The sequence below is a fragment of the Oncorhynchus masou genome, chromosome 23, assembly GCF_036934945.1.
Source record: "Oncorhynchus masou masou isolate Uvic2021 chromosome 23, UVic_Omas_1.1, whole genome shotgun sequence".
Lineage (NCBI taxonomy): Eukaryota > Metazoa > Chordata > Actinopteri > Salmoniformes > Salmonidae > Oncorhynchus > Oncorhynchus masou.
This window is the reverse complement of record NC_088234.1, coordinates 47514178-47540384: the sequence shown is the minus strand read 5'-3', so window position 1 is coordinate 47540384 and position 26207 is coordinate 47514178. Positions and strand designations below refer to the sequence as shown.

The 26207-nt window shown below is 44.5% G+C and overlaps 1 protein-coding gene across 1 annotated transcript; it reads right to left on the bottom strand.

Moving 5' to 3' along the window:
* fbxw4 (F-box and WD repeat domain containing 4) lies at window positions 1-25598 on the bottom strand. Its single transcript, XM_064932303.1, has 9 exons — window positions 25231-25598; window positions 24129-24224; window positions 22310-22495; window positions 21929-22061; window positions 21449-21534; window positions 11924-11989; window positions 3171-3311; window positions 382-523; window positions 1-193 (listed from the first exon to the last, which is right to left on the bottom strand). Exons 1-9 carry the CDS (start codon window positions 25413-25415, stop codon window positions 62-64), a joined length of 1167 nt encoding a protein of 388 aa, XP_064788375.1. The 5' UTR covers window positions 25416-25598; the 3' UTR covers window positions 1-61.
* Between the last annotated feature and the right edge of the window lie 609 nt (window positions 25599-26207).

Sequence of the window (26207 nt, the reverse complement as noted above, 5' to 3'; positions counted from 1 at the left end):
TACTGTCAAAAACATTGAATTTATTGTTTTAAATCCTAACAGCTGTCTGTGGGAGTGGGTGTTATCTGCGAGGCCGGGGGCCCTGTTTGAAGTCAAGAGAGTGCAGTGCTGTGGCGAGGGCAGCGTACAGGTGAGAGGTGTTGAAACGCAGGCAGTACACTGGGCTACTCACAGCAGAGGACAGCTGGAACATCTGTGGCAAGGACAACCACAGTCATAAATGGCACTCACCCACACACATTTGATTCCATACACACACACACACACACACACACACACACACACACACACACACACACACACACACACACACACACACACACACACACACACACACACACACACACACACACACACACACACACACACACACACACACACCTCTAAGCAGCGGGTTTGCCGCTTATCCCACGTCCGTATGACGCCATAGTAAGAGGAGCCACTGGCAATCATGTGATTCCCATCCGTCTGGATGCAGTAGAGGGCACTGTCGTGAGGCTCCTCCCACTCCATGACACACTTCCTGTTGGGATAGGAGGAAATGACATCAGAGAATGTTCAGAAAAAGTAGACATCCGTTTAATTTGAAATACAGCATGACAGCAATACGGCATTCATTTTGTTCAACTAACGTTGATGAGCTATGTTAAAAGGACCACTGCAACACAGTGCAGAGTGTGACTGGATTAAGGAGAGTGCACTCTGAAGAATTTTAAAGAAGGCAAATGTCTGTGTGCATGTTATGAGGAAGTTACATTTTGTATGTTGGCGTGCGTTTTGTGAAGATGCTGAAACTTCCTCTGTTGTTAACAGAAAGGCGCTGGGGTGTTGGAGCGCTGGCTGGGTTTGCAGTGGGGAAAGAGGTGGTGGTAGGGGAAGTATTTTGGGGGTTCTGCCAATAGAGATCGATCATCCATTAGAGCCTCATCAATAAGTGATGCACAGGGACCGAGAGCAGACAGAAGGGCAGGGGAGATGTCTGGAGTCCCTCTCACAAGTATGCACATACGCAAATACACAAGGGCGCACATACAGATAGGCTTACACACACACACACACACACACACACACACACACACACACACACACACACACACACACACACACACACACACAGTCTGTTCGTCCTCATTTTAGCAATCCAATGAGTGCGAGCTCAATTCCCTGTAATTAGCCAGGTTTCCATCCCACCAATTAGTTACCTGACACACAAAATAAAACTCACGACAGGCCTGATGGAAACAGCGAATTTGTTGGCAAAATCTCCAAATGCCAACTCGAAACAATACGCTAGGCAATAAATACATTCTGCGACAATTGCGGTGGAAACACTGTTCTGAGCAACTATTGATATAATAACCATGATGTCAAAGAAAACGTGATATATACATTGTCGCATAACCTACCCTGTTGACTTTATCGGCAAACCATTGTCTACACTAGAAAGCATACGCAAAAACCAGATTGGGAAAGTTTGCTATTTATCTCAACAGTTTTTGTGACAAAGCCATCGGTAAAATAAAAACGCGATGGAAACACAATGAACTTCAGATTTTTATTCGCTACTTAGGAACTAAGCACAAAAGTGCTTTTAATGTGCACTACAACACCACGCACAGCTTTTTATCCACAACAAGTCAATTTGATGGGAACACGTCTGGTGGGAATTGCACTTCTTTTATTATCGTATTTTAGAATATACACATGAAAAACTGATCGCAAATTGGATGGAAACCTAGCTAGTGGGTACTAAAGAGTTGAGAGACACCACCAGATATAGACAAACACCGATTCAACCAGACTCAAAGGAGGGTCGCCATCACAAGTCTACTTTGCCTGTCGTGGCATTTGAGGTAAAGACATAAAATAAAATTGTGTGTGTCTGAGAGTTTGAGCTGTGTCGGTTTCTCAGAGTGTGTTTTTCTGGGACAATTTGAGACAAGAGTGCATGAGGTAGACTAGGCCAATTGGGCTGACTCCTCTTTCTCTCTTTTTCCCCCTCTCTGCCAAACCTATAGCCGACGTGGTGTGTGGTTAGTCGGACGAGGTGAGAATGCAACATTTTGTGAACAAAATGCATACACACTGACCATTTCACCCAGAGAATGTCACAGCCACGACACAAAAACATAACTAAATAAGACAATACCACATTGCATGAGAAAACTATTTGCCATGACCCAATTACAAAAAGCCACACTATAAATACAAAGAAACAACCCCAAAAAGATGATGAAATGACCCAACACACAAAAACACAAAACTCACATATTCAACAAGACCATGAGATGATTGATCAACCTGATAAAATACACTACGTACATCCCAACAACACTACACGACATAAAGCCATAACAAGAGACAACACCAAGACAACACTGTATTTCAGACAGAGAACAAAGTGTGTGTGTGTGTTGGGCATGTGTTTTTGTCCGCTGGTCAGTTACACTCAAGGCGTCTGCGAGACTCAAAGTCCTGCTTTCAGCGGGAACCCAAGGTCCAGACACCCTGCACCACCTCACTGTCCCAGGGAGCCTCCTGGTGGTGCTGTGTGTGTGAATTATTGATGTCTAAAGAGGGACCCCCTCCCAGCCCAACCCCCCCGTTCAACTCCCCAGAGCTAACTGACAATCAGCTCTTATTTGTGTTACTTGACTGACCCACGCCACACACACACACACACACACACACACACACACACACACACACACACACACACACACACACACACACACACACACACACACACACACACACACACACACACACACACAAATAAAAAGGCACCCTCCCCTCTGATAGCAGGATCCTGCTTGGTTTGTAGTGGAAATGTGCAAGGGTCCGAATCATTCAGGTACCGCCCAGATTGGACTGGGTTGGAATATACTGTGCTCTTTCTTTTTGGAAGATGGAGTGGAGGGGAATGATTGGACTGTGTTGCTAGTGCTGTTATGTGTGCTGTGTTGACTCATAGCACGTGTGTGTAGATGTGTATGATGTAGCCGTGATGTTATTCTTGTTTTGGTATGGCTCAGAACGCCTCTCTGCCAATCATAATGCTTGACCGGAATCTACATTTGGACAATTTATACATAAATACGAACAAAATGATTGATTGACAGCTTAATATATGGACTAACTGACTGACGGCTGACTGATTGACGGTGTACCTGGGGCTGAGGCGAAGGTCCCAGGAGCGGATGTAGGTGTCATAGCCACAGGTGAGCAGCTGGACAGGCGACTCATAGACTATATCCAACACACCTGCACCCCGACGGAACTCTGAACCCAGACAACACAGCAGCTCACACCTGAGAGACAGGGAGAGGGAGGATGGAGAAATAGGGAGAAAGTAAGAAGAAAGATGAAGACCGAGACAGTTCAGGGGAAGTTCTGCACCTAATATCACAGGCATGTTACACTGTATCAATACTATAAATGCCTGCTGGCTACTGACTACTAATATGTCCAATACCGGTTGTCCTTAGTGCTTCAAATGAGGATGTGCAGTTTTCACTTACGCCCCTAAGCAACCATGAATAATAAATGGAGCCCCTACTCATTGATGTAAGGTATAACTCACCTTAACCCACAGTGAGATGGATAAAACACTATTTCCACCTGTCTCGGTCTTTATAGCGGTTGATCCTTGATACACCCCTAAGCTCTCTGTGTGTATCTTTATATTCCCATATACTACCATTCTCTCTCCATCTCTATATTCCCAATCCCACTGGCTCCAGACCACCCAGAGGAGATCAAAGTCAACACCTCTCTATCTGGGAGAGGGCTCTGAGACTGATTACAGGGATCCCCCCACGCTACAACACCAGGATGGTGAGGTGTGTGTGTGAGAGAGAGAATGAGCGAGAGAGAGAAAGAAAGAGAATGAGAGCGAGAAGACATCGTGGTGTATGAATGCACAAAGGATGTGTAAGGTGTGTGTATGGGCAGTACCATGCTCTTGTGATCACAGTCCTCAATTGGCTGCCCACTCGGCTGCTCTGATTCTTGGTGAATAACTTGCCCTCCGCAGGGCGGATTATTGCAGAATAACTGTCTCTTTGTTGCGGTTTAATTCCCTCCATGACCGTGACTGTGTGTTACTCGCAGACCTTTGATACCTGCTCCCTAGCAACCACTTAAAGGAGGCCACTGGCCCTGGTGACCGCACTCCCTTCCCCTTCTCGCTCGTGCCCCCACTGCTCCAAACACCAGGGGCAGACAAGTAATCCGCTAGCCTCACCCCAGGGGGCCATCTTATTGGACGAGGGCTTTCCCCACGTGGCGTCTTATTGGACGAGAGCTTTCTCAGAGCTGGGGTCTAAGCCTGGCCAATGGGGAGTCCGTGATGGGGCTCTCTCTCTGGGATATGTGTCTGTGTGGGGTACCGACCCCTCATTTTCTTTTTACTGCTAAAACCCAGAGCTTAAACGCATGTTGGACAAAGAACACCTATACCACTCAAGCCACATGTGAATAATTGACTCATAACTCAAATGTGTCTTATAGACAGCCCCTACACAACTCAACCAACAAGGCAATAGGCCAATCAAGTCGTTATCTAAATACAATGTCTCACAGACAAACCCAATTGTGCTGATCGCACTCAAGGTCTTCGTGGCCCTCTAAAAATGTCAAACACCAAGGTGAGACGCTAAAAATCCAGATCCCTGAAAGCGGTCTTCACATCTGCGTCGAGAACTTAAAGCCATAATAGCACTGTGCGGTGGATGGCGAGCAGCAGAACAGCCGGGATTGTCAAATTGTTAGGTCACCACTTTTATGAGCCTCAGGAAGATTACAGGACGGAGCATAACCATATAATCTGTCAGAAGGACTGTATCTGCTAGTGCGGCTGCCGCTTGCCTTTGAGCTGCGGCTTGATTGTGTGATCTGACAATCTCATGTCTGGGTCCACACCATCACATACTTGAGTCTGGTCCAAAGCATGCATGAGTGGGATGTTACATGGTTGAGTCTATGAAATAAACCTGACGAGTCGTTACCGTCACATACCTACCTAAGTCTGTCCGAATGTAGCCTGTCACATTCTTGAGTCTGTGAAGTCACAGGGATGAGTCAATACAGTCACATGTTAGAGTCACTGTAGAATAGCTAGGACTCCATCATACGCCAGAAAGTGGTGTGTGTATATATATATATATATATATATATATATATATATATACACACACACAGTTGAAGTCGGAAGTTCACATACACTTAGGTTGGAGTCATTAAAACTTTTTTTTCAACCACTTTCAACCACAACAAACTATAGTTTTGGCAAGTAGGTTAGGACATCTACTTTCTGCATGACACAAGTAATTTTCCAACAATTGTTTACAGACAGATTACAGATTATTTCACTTATAATTCCCTGTATCACAATTCCAGTGGGTCAGAAGTTTTACCTACACTAAATTGACTGTGCCTTTAAACAGCCTGGAAAATTCCAGAATATGATGTCATGGCTTTACAAGCTTCTTATAGGCAAATTGACATAATTTAAGTCAGTTGGAGGTGTAACCGTGGATGTATTTCAAGGCCTACCTTCAAACTCAGTGCCTTTTTGCTTGACATCATGGGAAAATTAAAAGAAATCAGCCAAGACCTCAGAAAATTGTAGACCTCCACAAGTCTGGCTCATCCTTGGGAGCAATTTCCAAATGCCTGAAGGTACCACGTTCATATGTACAAACAATAGTACGCAAGTATAAACACCATGGGGCCACGCAGTCGTCATACCGCTCAGGAAGGAGATGCGTTCTGTCTCCTAGAGATGAACGTACTTTGGTGCAAAAAGTGCAAATCAATCCCAGAACAACAGCAAAGGACCTTGTGAAGATGCTGGAGGAAACATGTACAAAAGTATCTACAGTGAGGGAAAAAAGTATTTGATCCCCTGCTGATTTTGTACGTTTACCCACTGACAAAGAAATGATCAGTCTATAATTTTAATGGTAGGTTTATGTGAACAGTGAGAGACAGAATAACAACAAAAAAATCCAGAAAAACACATGTCAAAAAAGTTATACATTTATTTGCATTTTAATGAGGGAAATAAGTATTTGACCCCTCTCAATCAGAAATATTTCTGGCTCCCAGGTGTCTTTTATACAGGTAACGAGCTGAGAGTAGGAGCACACTCTTTAAGGGAGTGCTCCTAATCTCAGTTTGTTACCTGTATAAAAGACACCTGTCCACAGAAGCAATCAATCAATCAGATTCCAAACTCTCCACCATGGCCAAGACCAAAGAGCTCTCCAAGGATGTCAGGGAAAGATTGTAGACCTACACAAGGCTGGAATGGGCTACAAGACCATCGCCAAGGAGCTTGGTGAGAAGGTGACAACAGTTGGTGCAATTATTTGCAAATGAACTGTCAATCTCCCTCGGCTTGGGGCTCCATGCTAGATCTCACCTCGTGGAGTTGCAATGATCATGAGAACGGTGAGGAATCAGCCCAGAACTACAAGGGAGGATCTTGTCAATGATCTCAAGGCAGCTGGGACCATAGTCACCAAGAAAACAATTGGTAACACACTATGCCGTGAAGGACTGAAATCCTGCAGTGCCCGCAAGGTCCCCCTGCTCAAGAAAGCACATAAAGTTTGCCAATGAACATCTGAACGATTCAGAGGATAACTGGGTGAAAGTGTTGTGGTCAGATGAGACCAAAATGGAGCTCTTTGGCATCAACTCAACTCGCCGTGTTTGGAGGAGGTGGAATGCTGCCTATGACCCCAAGAACACCATCCCCACCGTCAAACATGGAGGTGGGGCCTCCCGGGTGGCACAGTGGTTAAGGGCACTGTACTGCGTAGGGATGTCCTTGTCTCATCGCGCACCAGCGTCTCCTGTGGCGGGCCGGGCATAGTGCGCGCTAACCAAGGTTGCCAGGTGCACTGTGTTTCCTCCGACACATTGGTGCGGCTGGCTTCCGGGTTGGATGCGCGCTGTGTTAAGAAGTAGTGCGGCTTGGTTGGGTTGTGTGCCGGAGGACGCATGACTTTCAACCTTCGTCTCTCCAGAGCCCGTACGGGAGTTGTAGCGATGAGACAAGATAGTAGCTACTAAAAACAATTGGATACCACAAAATTGGGGAGAAAAAGGGGTAATAAAAAAATCAAAACATGGAGGTGGAAACATTATGCTTTGGTGTGTTTTTCTGCGGAGGGACAGGACAACTTCACCGCATCAAAGGGACGATGGACGGGGCCATGTGGCTTAGCCAGTCTCCAGACCTTAATCCCATAGAAAATCTGTGGAGGGACCGGAAGGTTCGAGTTGCCAAATGTCAGCCTCGAAACGTTAATGACTTGGAGAAGATCTGCAAAGAGCACTGGGACAAAATCCCTCCTGAGATGTGTGCAAACCTGGTGGCCAACTACAAGAAACGTCTGACCTCTGTGATTGCCAACAAGGGTTTTGCCACCAAGTACTAAGTCATGTTTTGCAGAGGGGTCAAATACTTATTTCCCTCATTAAAATGAAAATTAATTTATAACATTTTTGACATATGTTTTTCTGGATTTGTTTTGTTGTTATTCTGTCTCCCACTGTTCAAATAAACCTACCATTAAAATTATAGACGGATCATTCCTTTGTCAGTGGGCAAACGTACAAAATCAGCAGGGGATAAAATACTTTTTCCCCCTCACTGTATATCCACAGTAAAACGAGTCCTATACCAACATAACCTGAAAGGCCACTCAGCAAGGAACAAGTCACTGCTCAAAAACTGCCATAAAAAAGCCGGACTACGGTTTGCAACTGCACATGGGGACACATGGAGAAATGTCCTCTGATCTGATGAAACAAAAAGAGAACTGCTTGGCCATACTGGCCATCGTTATGTTTGGAGGAACAAGGGGGAGGCTTGCAAGCCGAAGAACACCATCCCAACCGTGAAGCACGGGGGTGGCAGCATCATGTTGTGGGGGTGCTTTGCTGCAGGAGGGACTGGTGCACTTCACAAAATAGATGGCATCATGAGGGTGGAAAATTATGTGGATATATTGAAGCAACATCTCAAGACATCAGTCAGGAAGTTAAAGCTTGGTTGCAAATGGGTCTTCCAAATGGACAATGACCCTGTCATACTTCCAAAGTTGGGGCAAAATGGCTGAAGGACAACAAAGTCAAGTATTGGAGTGGCCATCACAAAGCCCTCGCCTTAATCCTATAGAAAATTTGTGGGCAGAACTGAAAAATCATGTGCGAGCAAGGCCTACAAACCTGACTCAGTTACACCAGCTCTGTCAAGAGGAATGGGCCAAAATTTACCCAACTTATTGTGGGAAGCTTATGGAAGGCTACCCATAAAGTTTGACCCAAGTTAAACAATTTAAAGGCAATGCTACCAAATGCTAATTGAGTGCATGTAAACTTCTGACCAACTGGGAATGTGATGAAAGAAATAAAAGCTGAAATAAATAATTCTCTCTACTATTATTCTAACATTTCACATTCTTAAAATAAAGTGGTGATCCTAACTGACCTAAGATAGGGAATTTTTACTAGGATTAAATGTCAGGAATTGTGAAAAACTGAGTTTAAATGTATTTGGCTATGGTGTACGTAAACTTCCGACTTCAACTGTATACATATTTTTTAAGATGCTACTAGATCCATAAAAACAGGTAATATTTAGTACAAGTTAGTTAATACTATTCTGTAGCTGATTTGATTTCATGACGAAAGGCAATTTGAGGGTGTGCGCTCCGGCTAGGATGAATTGTGGCTGGTGCGTGAGAGAAAAAAATTCTGTAGCGAAAAGTTAGTCGTACTCAAACCATGAAAAGGAAAAACCCAAGGAGGCCGAGATGCAAAAATATACTTCATTTAATCCATGTTCGAGAAAATACAAAAGGTGAAAGTGCAAAGTGCTAAATAGAAAAAGGAGCAAATGATTGCATGTCACCAAGGATGATGTCTACAATATGGACATGTGGGAGTTCAGAGATCAATAAGGTGCACTTGGGAGATAGATCATATGGGCAGTATACTCCAGAGAGTGGAGAGAGGGAACTGCTGCTCTCACACCAATGTTCTGTGACCCCACTCAAACTACAGAGTAGCTAGTGCCACTGACCCTGGATGAGCCAGAATGTGGGACTTAACTAGCTGTGATATGGGGTTGACATGAGGCAAATCACATTCCCAGTAATTGAGGAAATGAACTGAAATAAAATATTGAATGCTCATGTTTGTCTAAGGGGAAAATCGGTTTCCGGTTAATAAATAGTGAGAATTTGAGATAAAATGAAGCCCAACACTGAATTGATTTTGGAAGGTTAGTTGACTGTCCGCCATAGGGGGGACTGACTGACTGACTGTTATGAGAAAAGTGGCTGTCTGTGATACACAGGGAGAATTAGTTAGTCCTGATTTAAGCCTATCTTGTCTCACTGCAGGAGTCAGGTTGGCTTTCGGGCCACACACACACTCGCACATATATACACAACCAGTCTGTGAAAGGAACCATTAATGAATTTACAGACTTTAAACAGGAGAAGCTAAGGGGATTCTCTCTTGGTGTTGAGGGGGGGGGGGCTATAGAAAAGCAGTATGGGTGGGAGAGCTCTTGTAAGGTTAAGTCTGGTGTCTAAACTGGGCCTGGGGACGTCCGCGCTGGGAAACAGCCACTCCTCTGAAAGGATGTCAGACAGGTAGAGAAAGAGTCCTGCTGGGGTTTTCAGACCCTAAAACAAACAGTGGGGACTCAGGGAGCTGGGAGAACCGCGGGACACAGAACCGGGCAGGAATGTACGGGCAGAACAATGGCCACCTTTAAATGTCACACGCGTTCTCTCCAAAAACAATGCCCGTGCAATTTGTATAACAGAGCGACCTCCCAATGCAGACATTTAACCCCCGCTTTTCAGAGAGGAATGCCAGGAATCTGCCAGGCGATTGTGGGGCTCCTTTGACGGGAATCTCGGAGCGATGGTTGGGGTTCTTTGATGCTTTTTCCCTGTTTATCCACGAGCGAAGGCACCATGAAAAGTTGGGGTGCGCTCAAAAACGCCACTTGTGTGGGATCCCTCTGTATGGGTGATCATAGGCTTTGTGCTATCGAGATGAAAAAGACACAGAATTAATTGCAATGGGAGAAAAAAGAAATGTGTTAAATTAAATTAAAATCAAAGCCACAATGGGTGAATGGTCAAGGTTCCTTTGCCCCACATAAGTGGGAAGGTTCTGGTTTTGCATGGCAACACTTAGAAGGGTCAACAAAGAGAAACTGATTTTTAATGAGCCTGTCATAAAACAAGGACATGCTTCATTCAGGTCACGATTTCTTGAAAAATAATTAAAAGAGTAAACTAGTTGTTTTGTGAAACTAGATTAATCACATAAAGAACACAGACAGAACACATATCCCTTTCTTCCTCCCCTAGTCTCCCTCTCTCCATCTATATTTCTCCACCTCTTTCGCTCTCTTAAAGAAAGTGGAAGTCCATGACCTGAGCATCAGCATCTTTGATCTCAGTCACATCCTGTGCCACTATTTTCCATCCTCGGATGACAAGTCATTTCTGGAATCAGCAACATGTTGTGGTTCCTGTCTTGTTCAGATCCTGATGCACTCAGCTGCTTTACTGGCTATGTTTGGTGCTGCAGGTGTAACGGTGTCTTGGTTGTGATCTTTTCTCTCTGATGTGTCTGCTGTCAAAGGGAGTGTGGCCGCACTAATGCACAGGGTTGGGTTGGGATGCTGCTGGTAGTCTTAGGTTGGGGTGGAGGGGGGTGGATCGTGATGGTGGTGTGTCTGGAGAGGTTGAATATGTGCTCTATGTGTGTGGTGGGGTTGCTGTGTGTGTGTGTGTGTGTGTGTGTGTGTGTGTGTGTGTGTGTGTGTGTGTGTGTGTGTGTGTGTGTGTGTGTGTGTGTGTGTGTGTGTGTGTGTGTGTGTGTGTGTGATGGTGTGTGTGTCTGTGTTTGTGTGTGTGTGCGCACGTGCATCTGAGATATGGGAAATAAGAGGCCGTTACAGACACACAGAGTACCCCCATAACCCTCATCCTGATGTCATCGGTGTACAGTATGTGCCCTGCCCTCTCCCAGACCGCTTTTTGTACCTCAGCTGATTACCAGACAGGAAGTTACAGTGGAGGACACAGATCAGCCAGGCCACTTGTCCCAATCATCATACTACAGCAAAGACATTTGATTTTTCAGGCTTGTGACTTAAAATATTTACTCCTAAACTGAGAAAAAAACACAAACCACAATACCTGAATACTATTCTGCATATACATACTACACAAGGACATGTTGTTCATGTTTTCTAGCAAGAACGAGCTCTGGTACACTGTGTCAATATATTTTCGGAACACCTGCAACACACAAATAACTTCCCCTCCCTTCTCCTCCCCTTCCTCCCTTCCCCCGTTTCCCCAGCTCAAATGTCCATGTCATTTGGAGCAGGAAGCGCCTTTCTCTGTCCGGCCCGGGACGTGTCAGAAGGTTTAATTCGGCAGGTAAAGCTGGGAATTACAGTGGCCTGTCAGGGCTGTATCAGGTTTAAGCTTGGGCTTTCAGTGCCAGGAATTCTCCCAGCCCTCCTTTGAACTTCTCAAAGCAAAGGCTTTTAGACGGGATGATGAAACAACAACTATCATTACAGCCAGGTTCCACTTTCACTGCCGTGATCAGTTATACTGACAGATGGGCTAGGATGGGAGGTCTTGGAATAGTTGGGTTGGTAAGAAGTGGATTGGTAGGAATACTACTGGTGGATGATGAAAGGCTCAACTCTAAATTTCTATACTGTATAGGAATGTACTTAAAATGCTTGGTCATGGTGCACTGTTGTTTGTGGGTTGTGTGTGTGTAGTAAGTGGTGTGTAAAGTCTGTGTGAATCAGTGGAGTATGTATCTGTGTGTGTGTGTGTGTTGTGTAGTTAGTTACCTTTCAACATCCCAGATCCGCAGAGGAGAGAAGTTCGCGCAGCAGGCTGTGCCAGTCACGAAGGAACTGTGGAGGAGACAACAGAGGAACGTTTAGGAAAACTGGGAACACTGAGACACCTCAAAGGGCAAAGTTAAAGCGTGACACCCTCAACAGTCTCCGGTCAGAGACACACGTTTATTGTTTCAGTGGTGAGAGAGAAAAGAGGAGAAACTAAAACACTCCTTTGATTGGACTGACAGGTCGGAAGTAGTGGCCTAGGTATGCATGGGCGGCACAGGGGTGAAAGGAGAGGAGGAGGGGGTGGAGGGGTGTAGTAGGGTCTGTGTGTAGAGGGTGGGGTGGGCCAAAGGGGAGAGGGGCAGTAGGGGGGCTTCTGTTAGCTCTGCCCAGGTCTGAGGCTTAGGGCCTCCTGCAGGTTTGACTGACAGGGGAAGGTCCAACACCCTGGGGCACAACCACCATTTGATTAGCTTTTTACCTTCTTTTGTACCACTTATTCATTTACTATTTTTCCGTTTTACTTCACAGTTTCAGCATCAACTGCTTTCGCATACAATCTCAAGAAAGCACAGCAGATCTCAAATGAAAAACAGCGGGATAGAATAGCCAGAGAGAAGGACAGAGAAGTAGACAGATAACTGTGCTGAAGCAGTGGTGGGTGGTTTGGTTGGCGTTTCTTCCTCTGACGGCTGGGTGGGTTGGCAATGGGGTAAGGGTGGCGTGGAGGCGCTTTGCGTTGAGACAGGGGTAACGAGGGGCGTGAGCGGGGCACGGGAGGGTGTACTGAGGCACAGGGGCAGCTGTCAGGCCCGTTAAGCGGAGAGGCCCGTTAGCAAAGCCCCCGTTAATTAGTGTTGGGTAAACTCATTTGGTCCAATCAGGGCGGCGGGCCCTCAGCGAGTATGACCTCTGAACCCTGGTGACACAAGATACAATAGGGTTAAGGTCACACTCGCTGCCTGGCCCTTATTACTCTCCATTACTCACATTACTCACCCCTCACTGGGCTCTGCTCTGCTGGGGGAGGAAGAGGGGTACACAGCACAGACATACAATGAACCGGTTCTGTCCTCCCGAGCACTGGCCTGATCCAGGGTCAGATCACTCACTGATATTATAGCTGCTAAGGTCAAAGCCTCTCTCGCCTGATGTGGGACAGGTGCCCCCTCCCTAAAACCCCTCACCCCCCAATCACCTCCCTGAGATCCTACTACCACCCCATCCTGAAATCACCCCCATCTCTGTAGCCTCCCAACCTTCTCCCTCTCCCTCTACTTCCCAGTCCACTCCTCATTATAAGGACATGCTGGGCCTCTGCTGCCGTTTGGGTAACCTCATCAGCTGGCTGCATTATCTAAGGGGCTGTGTGGCAGGGTCACACAAACTAACTCAGCCCCCATTGGGAACCCAGCCAAATGAACACACACACACAATCACAGACAAGCGCACACACATAATTACACACAGACAGAAACACGCACACTGAGCCCCTGCTGGGAGAAGAGCCCAACAGTACCAACATTGTTAGCTCCAAATCAACAAGCTGACCGCACAGGGTGCTCCACGCTTTCCCAAGACCACCGCAAACGCTCCACTTCTGTTAACCCATCCCCATTCTCAGCCCCAAAATCACTTCTAGTTTCCTAACAAAGAGGTGAACAACAGCCTGGTCTAGGAATCTAGTCTAACAAATGACATGTTATGAGAATTATTTCTCAGTTTTAATAGGGGATTCTCCAATTGCTTTCCTTAGAAATTAAAAAGGTTACCTATTTGAACCTGCTTGGGGTCAAACTGCAGTAAATCAAGTCCGAAAGTCAAACACATAGAAAGTACATTTGTGTCAAACACCAGAAAGTAAATGTATGGACTTAGGAAGCAGAATTTGACTCTAGTGTTCTAATGATATGTCCGTTCTACAGCCTGTGGGTTAGGGGTGTACTTTGGTGTCGGGCTGCACATTCTAAGCCACCAGTTTGGCTTAGCATTTGGCTTGCATCACTAGTCACTACAAAAGGATACAATTTCCATGTGTGGGACTTTCAGCTTACTACCTAAACAGCTGTACTACACCAAATGGAACAACTACACTCCAGTCTTGCAACGTTTATTCTTCTGAGAGACAAGGGTAACAGATACGCACTGTCACTTGAATTCCTCCTGGCACTATTGTAGCTTATGGCAAAATAGAAAAGTGAAGCGTATTGCAAAATACAAAAAAAGTGAAGCTTACTGTTTAAAATGGGATATGTGGCTATCTGACATCAAAATTAAATGTTACATTTGACCTGACTTCAATTCTTTCGCCATTGCCAAAGATTGGCACCACTTTTGTGAAATTCAAAGAATCCCACACAAACCTATCGCATGAACAACAATACTCCAAACAAAACAAGCAAGTCACCATTTATCTAAACTAAACCCAAGCCAATTACAGAAGAATAGGCTAAATAGCAGAGATGAACACAGACCATGCAGGCGCTGGGAATGTAGAGGCATGGCGATGGACTCCAGGGGCGATTTAGCTATGCCCCCTGCCCCCCTTCTCCTCCCTTCTCCCCCCTCTAGGCAAAAGAGGTTGTTAATTTGTTGCGCTTGACCCCCGGCTTTGTGCCCGCCGTGTATCTAGTTTGTAAAAAGTGCTTTTATCTGCTCTCTAAATATGTCTGAGCTCAAAGGGTTATGATGCTTTTATATCAGCCGGGAGGGGGACAATGGCAGGGGCTCGCCAAGACCCCCCCTCCCCTCCCCCCAATACCCCACCCCCTTGGCCCTTTTGGCTTCTGTTTGTGTCCCCTCTGTCTGAGGTCACCAGGACAGCACCAGGACATTCCACACACAGCCCCTCTGCGCTGCTCTGCTCAGCCGGCTGGAACGGAACAGAACGGCCCGCCACCATGTATTGAAAACATAAAACACCATCCGGTCTCACTATACTAACGGCTATCCTCCAACTAACAACAGCTAAACATTAAAGTTCAGATGATGTCGATTATGAGTCTCGTGGATTCCTATAATGGATTACAACAATAGACTCTATTTATCAGACTCTTTTGTCCAAAGCGACTTACAGTCATCGTGCATGCGTACATTTTACATACGGGTGGTCCCGGAAATCGAACCAACTATGCTATGCTCTACCAGCTGAGGACCAATAGACAGACACAAATGAGGATTCATTCATTGTGGTATGTGTCAGCTCAGCTCCGGTTCCCTTGAATGATCAGAGACCTTGTCACTCATCTTCTTCTCACTCAGAAACATGAAAGGAGCGACAGTCATTAGGATACTGGATTATAAGAACTAACATGCATTCAATTGACCATTGGACCATGTTGGCAAATTGAGGTCTGTGTGCAAAGAAACAAAACAAACATCAATGCTTTCAACAAACAATCAATTAAACCTAGACCATCCACGAGAAGAGGGATATTTCAATGTTGATAGAACACAATTAATTAATTCAATAACAGAATCTGATATACCAACCCATGTTGACTGGGCAGTTGTATCATTAACCCAATTTATGCCATGATGTCGATCACGAGTAGTGTTGTTTCCATTCTGTACATTGAACAGCAGGCCTAGTCTCTCAGGTAGAGCAAGTGAACCCGAGGAACACCTGTATGAGGTGGTGTGTAATGAGAGGCCTGTGTGAGTTGTGCATGTGTGTGTTTGTCAGGTATGTCTGAGGTGCTAGTATGTGTATGTCTGTAAAATGACTTTGAGCAGTGTGTGCACGCGTATGTGTGTATGAGGTGGGCACATGGGTATGTGTTTGAAGTAGCTTAGGAGTGCCTGTGTGTAAATTTGAGGTACCGTATGTCTGTGGAATGTGGGTGTCAGGTGTGTGTGTGTGTGTGTGTGTGTGTGTGTGTGTGTGTGTGTGTGTGTGTGTGTGTGTGTGTGTGTGTGTGTGTGTGTGTGTGTGTGTGTAATGAGTGGTTCAGAGGAGCTGTGATTATTCTTGCCTCCTGCAGTGTGGGTCCTCCGGCTCTGTGGGCCCCAGAGAAAGCGCCCTGTATTTAGCGTGTGGGAACGCACATTCTGCCCCTTATCGCTGCATTGTTGCAGCCTCTCTCTTTTCTTCTCTTTTTTTAACTAATTGAATTCTTGACTCCTGAGCCACAGGCCGAGCCTGTGAGAGACGAAAGAGAAAGACATGAATTTCAGGCTTTTTCTTGCGGTTGAGTGGGGCAGAGCAGTGGGGGTAGAATCAGGGCTGGAGGGGGCGTCTCCCTGTACTTTGATACTAGAGGTCAGAGGTCAGCCTCCCTCCGTGGTGAGAAAGTGGCGAATCGGGGCGGTTTATCCAACAATCATTTTCTTTGGAAACGTTCAAAGGCATTGCCCCTGCAACATCTTTGTAGTTGTGCTTGAGGAATTCGAAACAAAACAAACCCCGAAAAAGCGCCCCTTTCTCACCTCTCCTCGGGGTAGCTTCTCCCTCCAGTGGCTTCCAGCCCCCTCCCCTTTACGAGTGGTCAGTATAACCCCCCCCCAATCTTGCCGACATACATTGTGTAACTGCATTTTGGCACTGAGAAATGGATTGATCTTATAGGCTCTTTGACACTGAGCGTCAAACCCTAATTGGTTCTTTGGAGTGGTCTGTTATTGGCTATTCCGTTCTGCTAACCCTGTAACACATGCACACAGGTGATACTCTGGGTGTGTGAGTGACAGATTTTGTGGCGAATCTCTTATGGAATACAGTTGGGTCATTCTCACAAAACAAAAATTTGATCAAAAAATTCTCAGGTGTCATTTTAAAATATTTACAAAATGTATATATCTTGGATCACTGAGATTAAGATCTGTACTTATCAATTTCATAATTATTACTGTTTTTTTATCAGATATTATGCATTCTACCACCATTTCCACAAAATTCTCATTACGGCAACTGTCCAAAAAAGAAATAAAGAAATCAATTCATCTTTTTAACATTCCTCCTCTAATGAAAAGGCCTGAGTTAAACATAACACTGAAAATGCACATATCATAAAATGATTATAAAATGTAAGACTTTTTCCCAATTTGAGCTTTTTAGCCATTACAGTAATGAGAAGGCCAAGCGGGATAAAGGGGGGTGTTTGAGAATAAGAACCTCATTCTGGAGGCATATAAGCAAATGAATTAACTTAACTTCTACTACTCCTCTAGATGATGCATCACGGGTGGATAAAACTTTATATAAAAACTGATTGGAGTTTTTACAGGAACTTGAGAAAGTGTTACGTTAATGAGACATGTCCACAGACTCTGTGTTTGTACGTAATAAATATAATAGTTCAATGTAAACATTTTTAGGATTTATGGATAAACTATAGCAACACAGATTATTTTTCATGAGAATGGTTTCATGAGAATCACCCAGTTATCCGATTAACACCAGAGTTCCAGCCAATCCATTTATCAAATTGCATTTGTATGGCTGCAGTTTTTCAAAGAGACTATATTTGTAACAAAGAGTCGGACTTAAACCCTCAATAAAAACGCAGAGGTAACAATGGCAAGAATTCCCTAGGAGGGAGAAACCTTGCTTTCATTACATTGTTCCTAGACCATTTCCTTACTCTTCCTACAGAGCAGCAATACAACAGCAGTAAATAGTATCATCACACAATAAAACAACATATGGTACGAAATCCACTTAGTCGTGACTCTATGCTCTCTCCCATCGAACAGTGTGATCTGCCACGACAGCTCCAGCGCTCAACCTGTCCGGTCTTGTTGGCCCAAGCCTATTTGCAGGGAACACCTCAGTCAACTACTAACCACCTGCCCGCTTCTTTATAATTCAAAGAAACTGTACCAAGAGTTGAAAGAGAGGGTGAGAAAGGGAGAGAGGAAGAGAGAAAGACAGAGATAGAGACATGGTGGGAGAGTGGAAAAGCCAGCATTTAGACCCATGTCCGCCCTCATCCTCTCTTACTAATACTACAAGTCCTCATATCTAATGTGTAGTCTTGGTAAAGTGTCAGAGTCAAGTCTAAGACCGGATTCGACCCCTCTTACTCAATTGCCAGTCAATGACAGAAAACCTCTAGGACATGGATCCAACAGAGCCCAGTCCAATTCCAATAACCATGTGCCATATTTATAAAAAAAAATATATATATAGTGGGTTAACTGCCTTGTTCAGGGGCAGAATGACAGATTTTTCCTTGTCAGCTCGGGGATTCAATCCAGCAACCTTTCGGTTACTGGTCCAACGATCTAACCACTAGGCTACCTGCAACCCAAGGTAGCCTATATGAAGTGGGCCTCGGGACAGATACAGTATCACACAGAGTGGCGTGGAAAGACATTAAATTGAGAAAAGCATGAAAGAAAGGGCCAGATCTACTGCTGGGATCAATCTCTCCCAAAGAAGGCAGGGACCAACACGGAGTCGCATCAGCATTTCAATGCAGCCACAATACACCTCTTTGTAATCCTTTAATAGACTTTGAGATGATATTTACTGGAAAACCCAAGAGAGAGAGATGGAAAAAGAGGGACACCAAGAGAGGAAGATTACAGAGAAAGGGGGGAATGGGAAGGATAAAGAGAGGGGAACATTTCGCCGCCCACAGCTTGAACACGAGGGTGAATATGAGAAAAGCAGCGACAGCGGCAGTGTAGCAGAGATTCCATTTGCTGCTTCATTCTGTAGAATGACTGTGAGAAGGACATTTCTGGTAGGACATTCTACTCCAAAATGAATGACACAATCTGAAATATAAGTTTCCCTTTAAAAGCATTATAATTTGTAGCGAAACTGATGCAGCATAGCGGCTTTAAATAAATAGGCTGGAGCATGGTGTTGCCCATCCGCATTCGTCTCCGACTGAACATTTTAGAGGGTCTTATCTTGTCTGCAGTGACAACATTTTGCTGTTTTAAAGCTCATTTGCTGCAATTCTACACATTTTGCCTTGGGGCGGGAGAGAACATTTTAAAGTTCTAAAGAGCGACTGCCTTTAAAAGCAACTTCTCTTTTTGAAAACAGCCTATGTGGCATCGATGAGTCCGAATGTACTACAATGTGTAAATATGATCATTTTGATCATAAAGTCTATCTCGTCCAAAACGGCGATTTGCAAAACGCTAGGAAGAAATGGTGTGTCAAGGAATGAAGGGTACCGTAACCGTTTCCCTTGGTTTGGGTTTATTTCAATCCTGCCCAAAGCTTGCAGCACACAAGTAATCATCAATTCGGAATGCAGCTGCACACGACCTGATCGCAATGCCCATGGTCATACTGCCGCTGCTAAATTAATATAGGGCAAACACTGCCATTGGGTAATATCAGTATAGTTGTGGTAGTACCGACCACAAAAGTGGATATGGTTAGCAGGGATTCAATTGGGCAGGGTCCCGCCGAGCCTGAGACCCAGCACCTACAGTACAATCGAAATGAGAGCCAGACAAAGCTGAGACCCGGTACCTTTTGGTTATTTGAATTATCTGATGAAAAATTGTTGACCCCATTTAATATGCCACAGCTAACAACAAAAGAAAGCAACAGCAAAATCAGACAACCCCACAGTAAAATAGTTTACCTATTCAATTGTTCAGCCTGTCACATTCTATGCGAAAAAATTATATTCTTCTTGAGGCGCATTCAAATTGCAAGTGTCGCACTCAATATCATGACAGCATAACATATATTATGTGTGGCTTAGTTGGTACAGCATGGCGCGTGCGACACCAGCGTTGTGGGTTTGATTCCCATGTGAGACCAGTACAAAAATGTATGCACTCACGAGTGTAAGTAGTTCTGGATAAGAGCGTCTGCTACATGACTCAAATGTAACATTTAGAAAAGCAGCCCTAAAGTTGTAGCTACAGTATGGTACCAACACTACAGTTAGGCAGGCTGATCTCACACATCACACCAGCCCCGTCTCCTGCTGCACCCCCCCCCCCACTCTTTAGATTCCGTGAGCATAAAGCAGGGACAACTACATTTAAAACACAAGGAGCCCCTCCCACCAAATCAAAAAAACATGCTGCTCCCACCATTTTGCTCCCTGTCGCTTTCAACTGTCATTTAAAACAAGATAAAACTCAAACTTTCAATGCCCCTAACTGACCCTTAACGGGTAAGCGATAGCACCTGGGTCATGCGACACAGTTGGTAGAGTAGAAAGGTCTACCATAAAGAGCTAGGTTATTAGTTTGATTTTGAGTCATTTCCTTATTAACAAGACCTGTGTCATGCAATCATTTTAAATTAATTGGCGATTTTAAATTAATTGGCGGTGCCATCACATGTAATATTTGACAAAGCACTGACTAAGCGATGACATCTCTCTCCTTGTATCCTCTTAGCTCCAGGAGTGATGAGGTTGCAAGGGGATAGGTGGGCTTATAGGTTTGTCAGCGAGTTGACACCTCGGTTCCAGGGGTCTATTAATTAACCAGGTCATTGGTCAGTGTGTGGAAGGAGCTGGTTTATTATGAGGGGGCAGCAGGCTGAGGCACGGTTGCTATTTCAGCCAGCAAATTGGAGAATTAATGATGTGGATAATCGCCCCATACTCTCAGATCTAAAGTTCTGGCTGAGCAGACAGGGCCACCGGGGCTCAACGTGAATGTGTGTGTCTGTGTGAGAGTAATATATACTGAAGGAGTGTGTGTGTGACAGAGCGATCGAGTGAGTTCATACTGTCTGTGGCTGTGTGTGTTTCTACAATAAAAGTGTGCGTGTGAAGTTGAGTTTATACCGAATGAATGTATGGCGGGGGTCAACGAGCAGAAACAGCCAGTCTCACTACAGTTTCACTCTTCAAGGTCTACCTGAATAAATTCAAGTCAATTCATGGAAATGTAATGCATGAACAATCCACCCAGAAGATGATGGTGTCTCTGATTGCCTGAATTTAACAGAGTTGACCAGGGACCTGTCAGCCGAGGAGAGCTGCCCTTTGTTGCTGTGACTCATGGTGTTTCCACTCTGTGGCGGCGCTAAGGCCAGTTTGAAGGATCAGCTGCCTGCCGGTCTAGGGCAGGTGGTGAAGCAGGGATACTGTTACAGCCTTGTGCGTCTGTGTGTCATTAAGGATGTGTGTGTGTGTGGTGTGTGTTCGCTCGAGTGTGTGTATGTATGTGCTCGTGTGCTTGCTTTCGTGTGTGTGAGCATCATTAAGTGTGTGGGTGTGTAGCTACATGGCTGAGCAATCAAAGGGCCTATGAAGGCAACCCCGCTTTGCCTTGATATCCGGTTTTTTCACCTCTCTCGATCCCTCTTTCACCGTTCCCCAGACCACCTGAGGGAAATAAATATTGTCCTATTCAGTAACAGAGGACAATGAACCCACCGCTCAGGTTAATCTAGCCCCAAACTCAACAATCACCCAAACCGGTGGCTGACAACTGTTTTTATGCCAATGGCATAACTGAAGTCAGGGTGTCGTACTGACTGATGGGGGTTGTCCGGGGGGGTAGGACTCCACCTTTTGTGCACTCATGTATGATGTTAGTGTAGCTGTTTGACTGTTTTGGGACATTCTAGGCATGTACATTACATACCTCTGTGTGGGACTAATAGCCACAGACCACACCCTGTCGTTCATAGGGATCGTGTCTCTGGGGCAGTTGGAAGACAAAGTCCAAATCTGAAAGGAAACATTAAGAAAATACGAACATTAAAACCATAGTTGTCTGTGGTTGACAGTACACCCTAATGTGCCATAGAAGCTGCGTTCCCACAGGGAACCCAATTCTGATATTTTCCCACTAATTGGTCTTTTGACCAATCACATCAAATCTTGTTCAGAGCTGATTGGTCTAAAGACCAATTAGTCAAAAAAAATTATCAGAATTGGGCTGCCTGTGTAAATGCAGCCAGGGTGGAACACACAGAGTTAATGATATCAAGTTGTTCGCCAAGCTTGCATATGACACATACTTTGGTTGCCACCCAATGTGAAACTACAGTGGAGCCCTATTTCAGCCAGTATCATCTAAACAAACGGACACATTGGGTGCTAGAATATTAGTGTGTCTCACCCGGGCTGTTCTGTCTCTGGAGCCGCTGACGATCAGTCCTCCTCTGCAGTCCAGGCAATTCACTTCCTGGTTGTGACCTGAGTACTCCATTGAGAACCCATTCCTCCTGTGGTGCACCAGGATCTTACCATCACTGAAAGAGGCAGATAACAGTTCACTATAACAGACATGAGTACATTAAGTGGAATGTGATATCTTTGACTGAGAGTGTGCTTCTATGGCCGTGGGTGTGCAGTAGTGATGATGCTTCAATGACCTTTAGTTGAAGCATGTAAACAGTAATAATGGTAAGTGAGTATTGAAGCAACATGATAGACTGAACTTCAACCACTGATATTATTCCTTTCAGGAGTTTGAGTTAAGGTGATTACTGCTGATTACCTTCCTCCACTAACGAGGTGTGTGTCAGTCACAGCAAATCGACACACATCCTCCAGGTGTCCTGAGAACAGAGCCATGGGGCTGCGCTGGAGCTTCCCCGTGTCCGGCCTCAGATGGTACGCTCCGATGTTTGCAGCCTGAGACAGATACAGCACATCCCCGTCTAGCTGTATCCATGGCAACAAGCTGTAGGGGGAACACACAATCAAATAATGGAAAATACTCTGACATACAGTACTAGTCAAACGTTTGGACACACCTACTCATTCCAGGATGTTTTCTTTATTTTTTACTGTTTTCTACATTATAGAATAATAGTGAATAAATCAAAACGATGAAATAACACATATGAAATCATGTAGTAACCAAATAAGTGTTAAACAAATCAAAATACATTTTATATTTGAGATTCTTCAAAGTGGCCAGCCTTTGCCTCGATGACAGCTTTGCACACACTTGGTATTCTCTCAACCAGCTTCATGAGGTAGTCATCTGGAATGCATTTCAATTAAGAGGTGTGCCTTGTTAAAAGTTAATTTGTGGAATTTCTTCTTAATGCGTTTGAGCCAATCCGTTGTGTTGTGACAAGGTAGGGATAGTATACTGAAGATAGCCCTATTTGGTAAAAGACCAAGTCCATATGGCAAGAACAGCTCAAATAAGCAAAGAGAATCGACAGTCCATCATTATTTTAAGACATGAAGGTCAGTCAATGTGGAAAATTTCAAGAACTTTGAAAGTTTCTTCAAGTGCAGTTGCAAAAGCCATCAAGCGCTATGATGAAACTGGATTTCACGAGGACCACCACAGGAAAGAAAGAGTTACCTCTGCTGCAGAGGACAAGTTCATTAGAGTTAACTGCACCTCAGATTGCAGCCCAAATAAATGCGTCACAGAGTTCAAGTAACAGACACATCTCAACATCCTGTTCAGAGGAGACTGCGTGAATCAGGCCTTCATGGTTGAATTTGAAGAAACTACTTCTAAAGGACACCAATAAGAAGAAAAAAAGTTGCTTGGGTCAAGAAACACCAGCAATGGACGTTAGACTGGTGGAAATCTGTCCTTAGGTCTGATGAGTCCAAATTTGAGATGTTTGGTTTGAACCGCCGTGTCTTTGTAAGATGCAGTAGGTGAATGGATGATCTCTGCATTTGTGGTTCCCACCGTGAGGCATGGAGGAGGAGGTGTGATGGTGCTTTGCTGGTGACACTATCCGTGATATATTTAGAATTCAAGGCACACACAACCAGCATGGCTACCACAGCATTCTGCAGCGATACGTCATCCATTCGGTTTGCGCTTCTTGGAACTATAATTTATTTTTCAACAGGACAATGACCCAACACACCTCCAGGTTGTGTAAGGGCTATTTGACCAAGAAGGAGAGTGATGGAGTGCTGCATCAGACCTGGCCTCCACAATCACCCAGATTGAGGTGGCACAATGACTAAAAGGAGAGCAGGATTCTCTCTCTAGTTGAAACCTTGTGAATGGTAATCTAGGGATAGATTGTAAACCCACCATTGACTCTCTGGATAGTGCTTACTGGTACTCCTAATGAGCTTTTCAGCCCCAACATCTAGAACTATAAGCTATTCAGCAACCATTTTCCAATGTTTAATACCTTACTTACTTGTATACAGCTTCATTAAAAAACTAACAATAACTCTTCAGGACCTCTTTTGCAATTTTTTCTCCCTAAACGTTCACCAGCCAATGCCTGTCGTGTGTTCAGTGGCGCAAGAGATGAGATGGATTAGGGAAACTCCTGAAACTACAGTGGTGCCATGATGCCAAAACTCACAAACACACTCACTTAATCCTCCATTTGAGCATGACTTCCTTTCTGCAGATCCCATGGCACCAGTTCTGAGATACCTTCACTCTGTCCTTCAGAGGGATGTGGGGATACCTGTAACATGGATAGTGATGTGATAACACAATTATAACCCTTGAAGAACACCACAAAAATAAAACCTCAGAACGGACAATGCACACAAACAATGCCCAACAGGCGTAGAATTACAGCATGGTGTGCTGTATATTAGCAGATATGGTGTGAATATCACAAGGAATAGCAGGAGGCCTCAAATAGATCCATATTGCCATACTTGAACCCAACACTGTCGTCCAGAACACTAGCATATGTGTTCACATGTGTTCAGGAGGCCTGTGCCAGAGGGGGTGGATGTGGGCTGGAGGAAACAGCCTGCTTCTCTCACAGAGCTGTGGGATGTGGTGTCCTGTAGCGCTCAGCAGGATTACCAAGTTTATTTACACTGCTGTTAGACTGCATCTCAAAGGAGACCCATGGTTTGATAAGAGTGGCTGTCACTGTGGCATAAGTAGCTGTGCTGGGGGAGAAGGCAGTAATGCCAGAATGGCTCAGGTCCAATTCACAATGTTAGGTTCTCTAGAACAGTGTTTCTAGACCAGTCAGTCAGACTCAGGGCTTCCACAGCAGCAAGTGGGAAATAGGCTACATATATTTCATACAATGAAGGTATCCTGAAAAACAGTGTCGTCATGTCGACATAACTGCAGTCATTGGCCGAGGATGTTCTTGTCAGGATTATGTAGCACCATGACTGTGTGCAACAAGGAATGTGTTATTATGCAGCTACAACTTATTTGTAAACGCCGTTCAGATATCTACAGCAAGTAACCACGAGGCTATCTGTATGCGTTTTTACAACACATACACGTTTTCCATGGGCACCATGCTGAAACAGTATAGCCCATGTAGTGCATGCTACAGTGTTGCATAACTTTGCATCGAGAAGGATAGCGGTGTGAATGGCAACAACTGTGGCAAGCCGCGTGGAAGTAGGTGTAAACAACTCTTGGGAAGTCATGATGCTTATCATGAAACGACCACTGTACCCTACTTATTGTACGAATAAAACAATATTTCTTACACATCTGCTCCTTGTCGTGTAATTCCAGTGTTTATTAACTCTTTTGCTATCTTCCTCCATACGGCGTCACGATTTGCAAAATGGTAAATTGTTTTGCAAACTTGAGAAAGGCGACTCAAAGACTTATATTCCAAATATGACATAATGTGGTAGAGCACAACCTCTGGTAACTGGAATAAGAACATTTTAAGTTCGTATTGAAGGTTTCTCTTTTCCGTTTCTGTATTGCCCTGTATCTTTCTCTTGGTGTATTGCCTCTTCTATGGCAGTTCTTTAAAAAAGGGTTTAATAGCGATAAACAGTAATCCATGTTCTTAGAGCGCGTGAAAAGAGAAGATACAGGAAGCCATTCCAAAACAGTGACGAAAGATCACGTGGTGACGTTGTGCGACGTAATGACGTATTATTTAACTATATATAAAATAAAATACAGTTGTATTTGTCACATGCGCTGAATACAACAGGTGTAGTAGACCTTACAATGAAATGCTTACTTACAAGCCCATAAACAACAAAGCGGTTTAAAGAAAATTAAGTGTTAAGTAAAACATAAATAAAAAAACAAATAATTAAAGAACAGCAGTAAACAGTAGCGAGGCTAGATACATGGGGTACCGGCGCTCCAGTACTGCTTGCTGTAGAAAGAGGCTGACAAACAGCTTCTATCTCAAGGCCATCAGACTGCTAAACAGCAATCACTAACTCAGAGAGGCTGCTGCCTTCACTGAGACCCAATGACTGGCCACTTCAATAAATGGATCACTAGTCACTTTTACAATGTCACTCTAAATAATGCCACTTTAATAATGTTTACATATCTTACATTACTTATATATATATATATATATATATATATATATATATATATATATATATATATATATATATATATATATATACACACACACACACACAGTGGGGCAAAGAAGTATTTAGTCAGCCACCAATTGTGCAAGTTCTCCCACTTAAAAATATGA

Excerpts from the sequence above, each read along its gene's own strand:
- fbxw4 (XM_064932303.1), bottom strand. The coding sequence starts at position 25,415 with ATGTTCTTATTCCAGTTACCAGAGGTTGTGCTCTACCACATTATGTCA. Across the intron at positions 22,062-22,309 it reads CACCTCGTTAGTGGAGGAAG|TGATGGTAAGATCCTGGTGC; the intron begins GTAATCAGCAGT and ends TGCCTCTTTCAG. Across the intron at positions 194-381 it reads GGCAAACCCGCTGCTTAGAG|ATGTTCCAGCTGTCCTCTGC; the intron begins GTGTGTGTGTGT and ends TCCTTGCCACAG.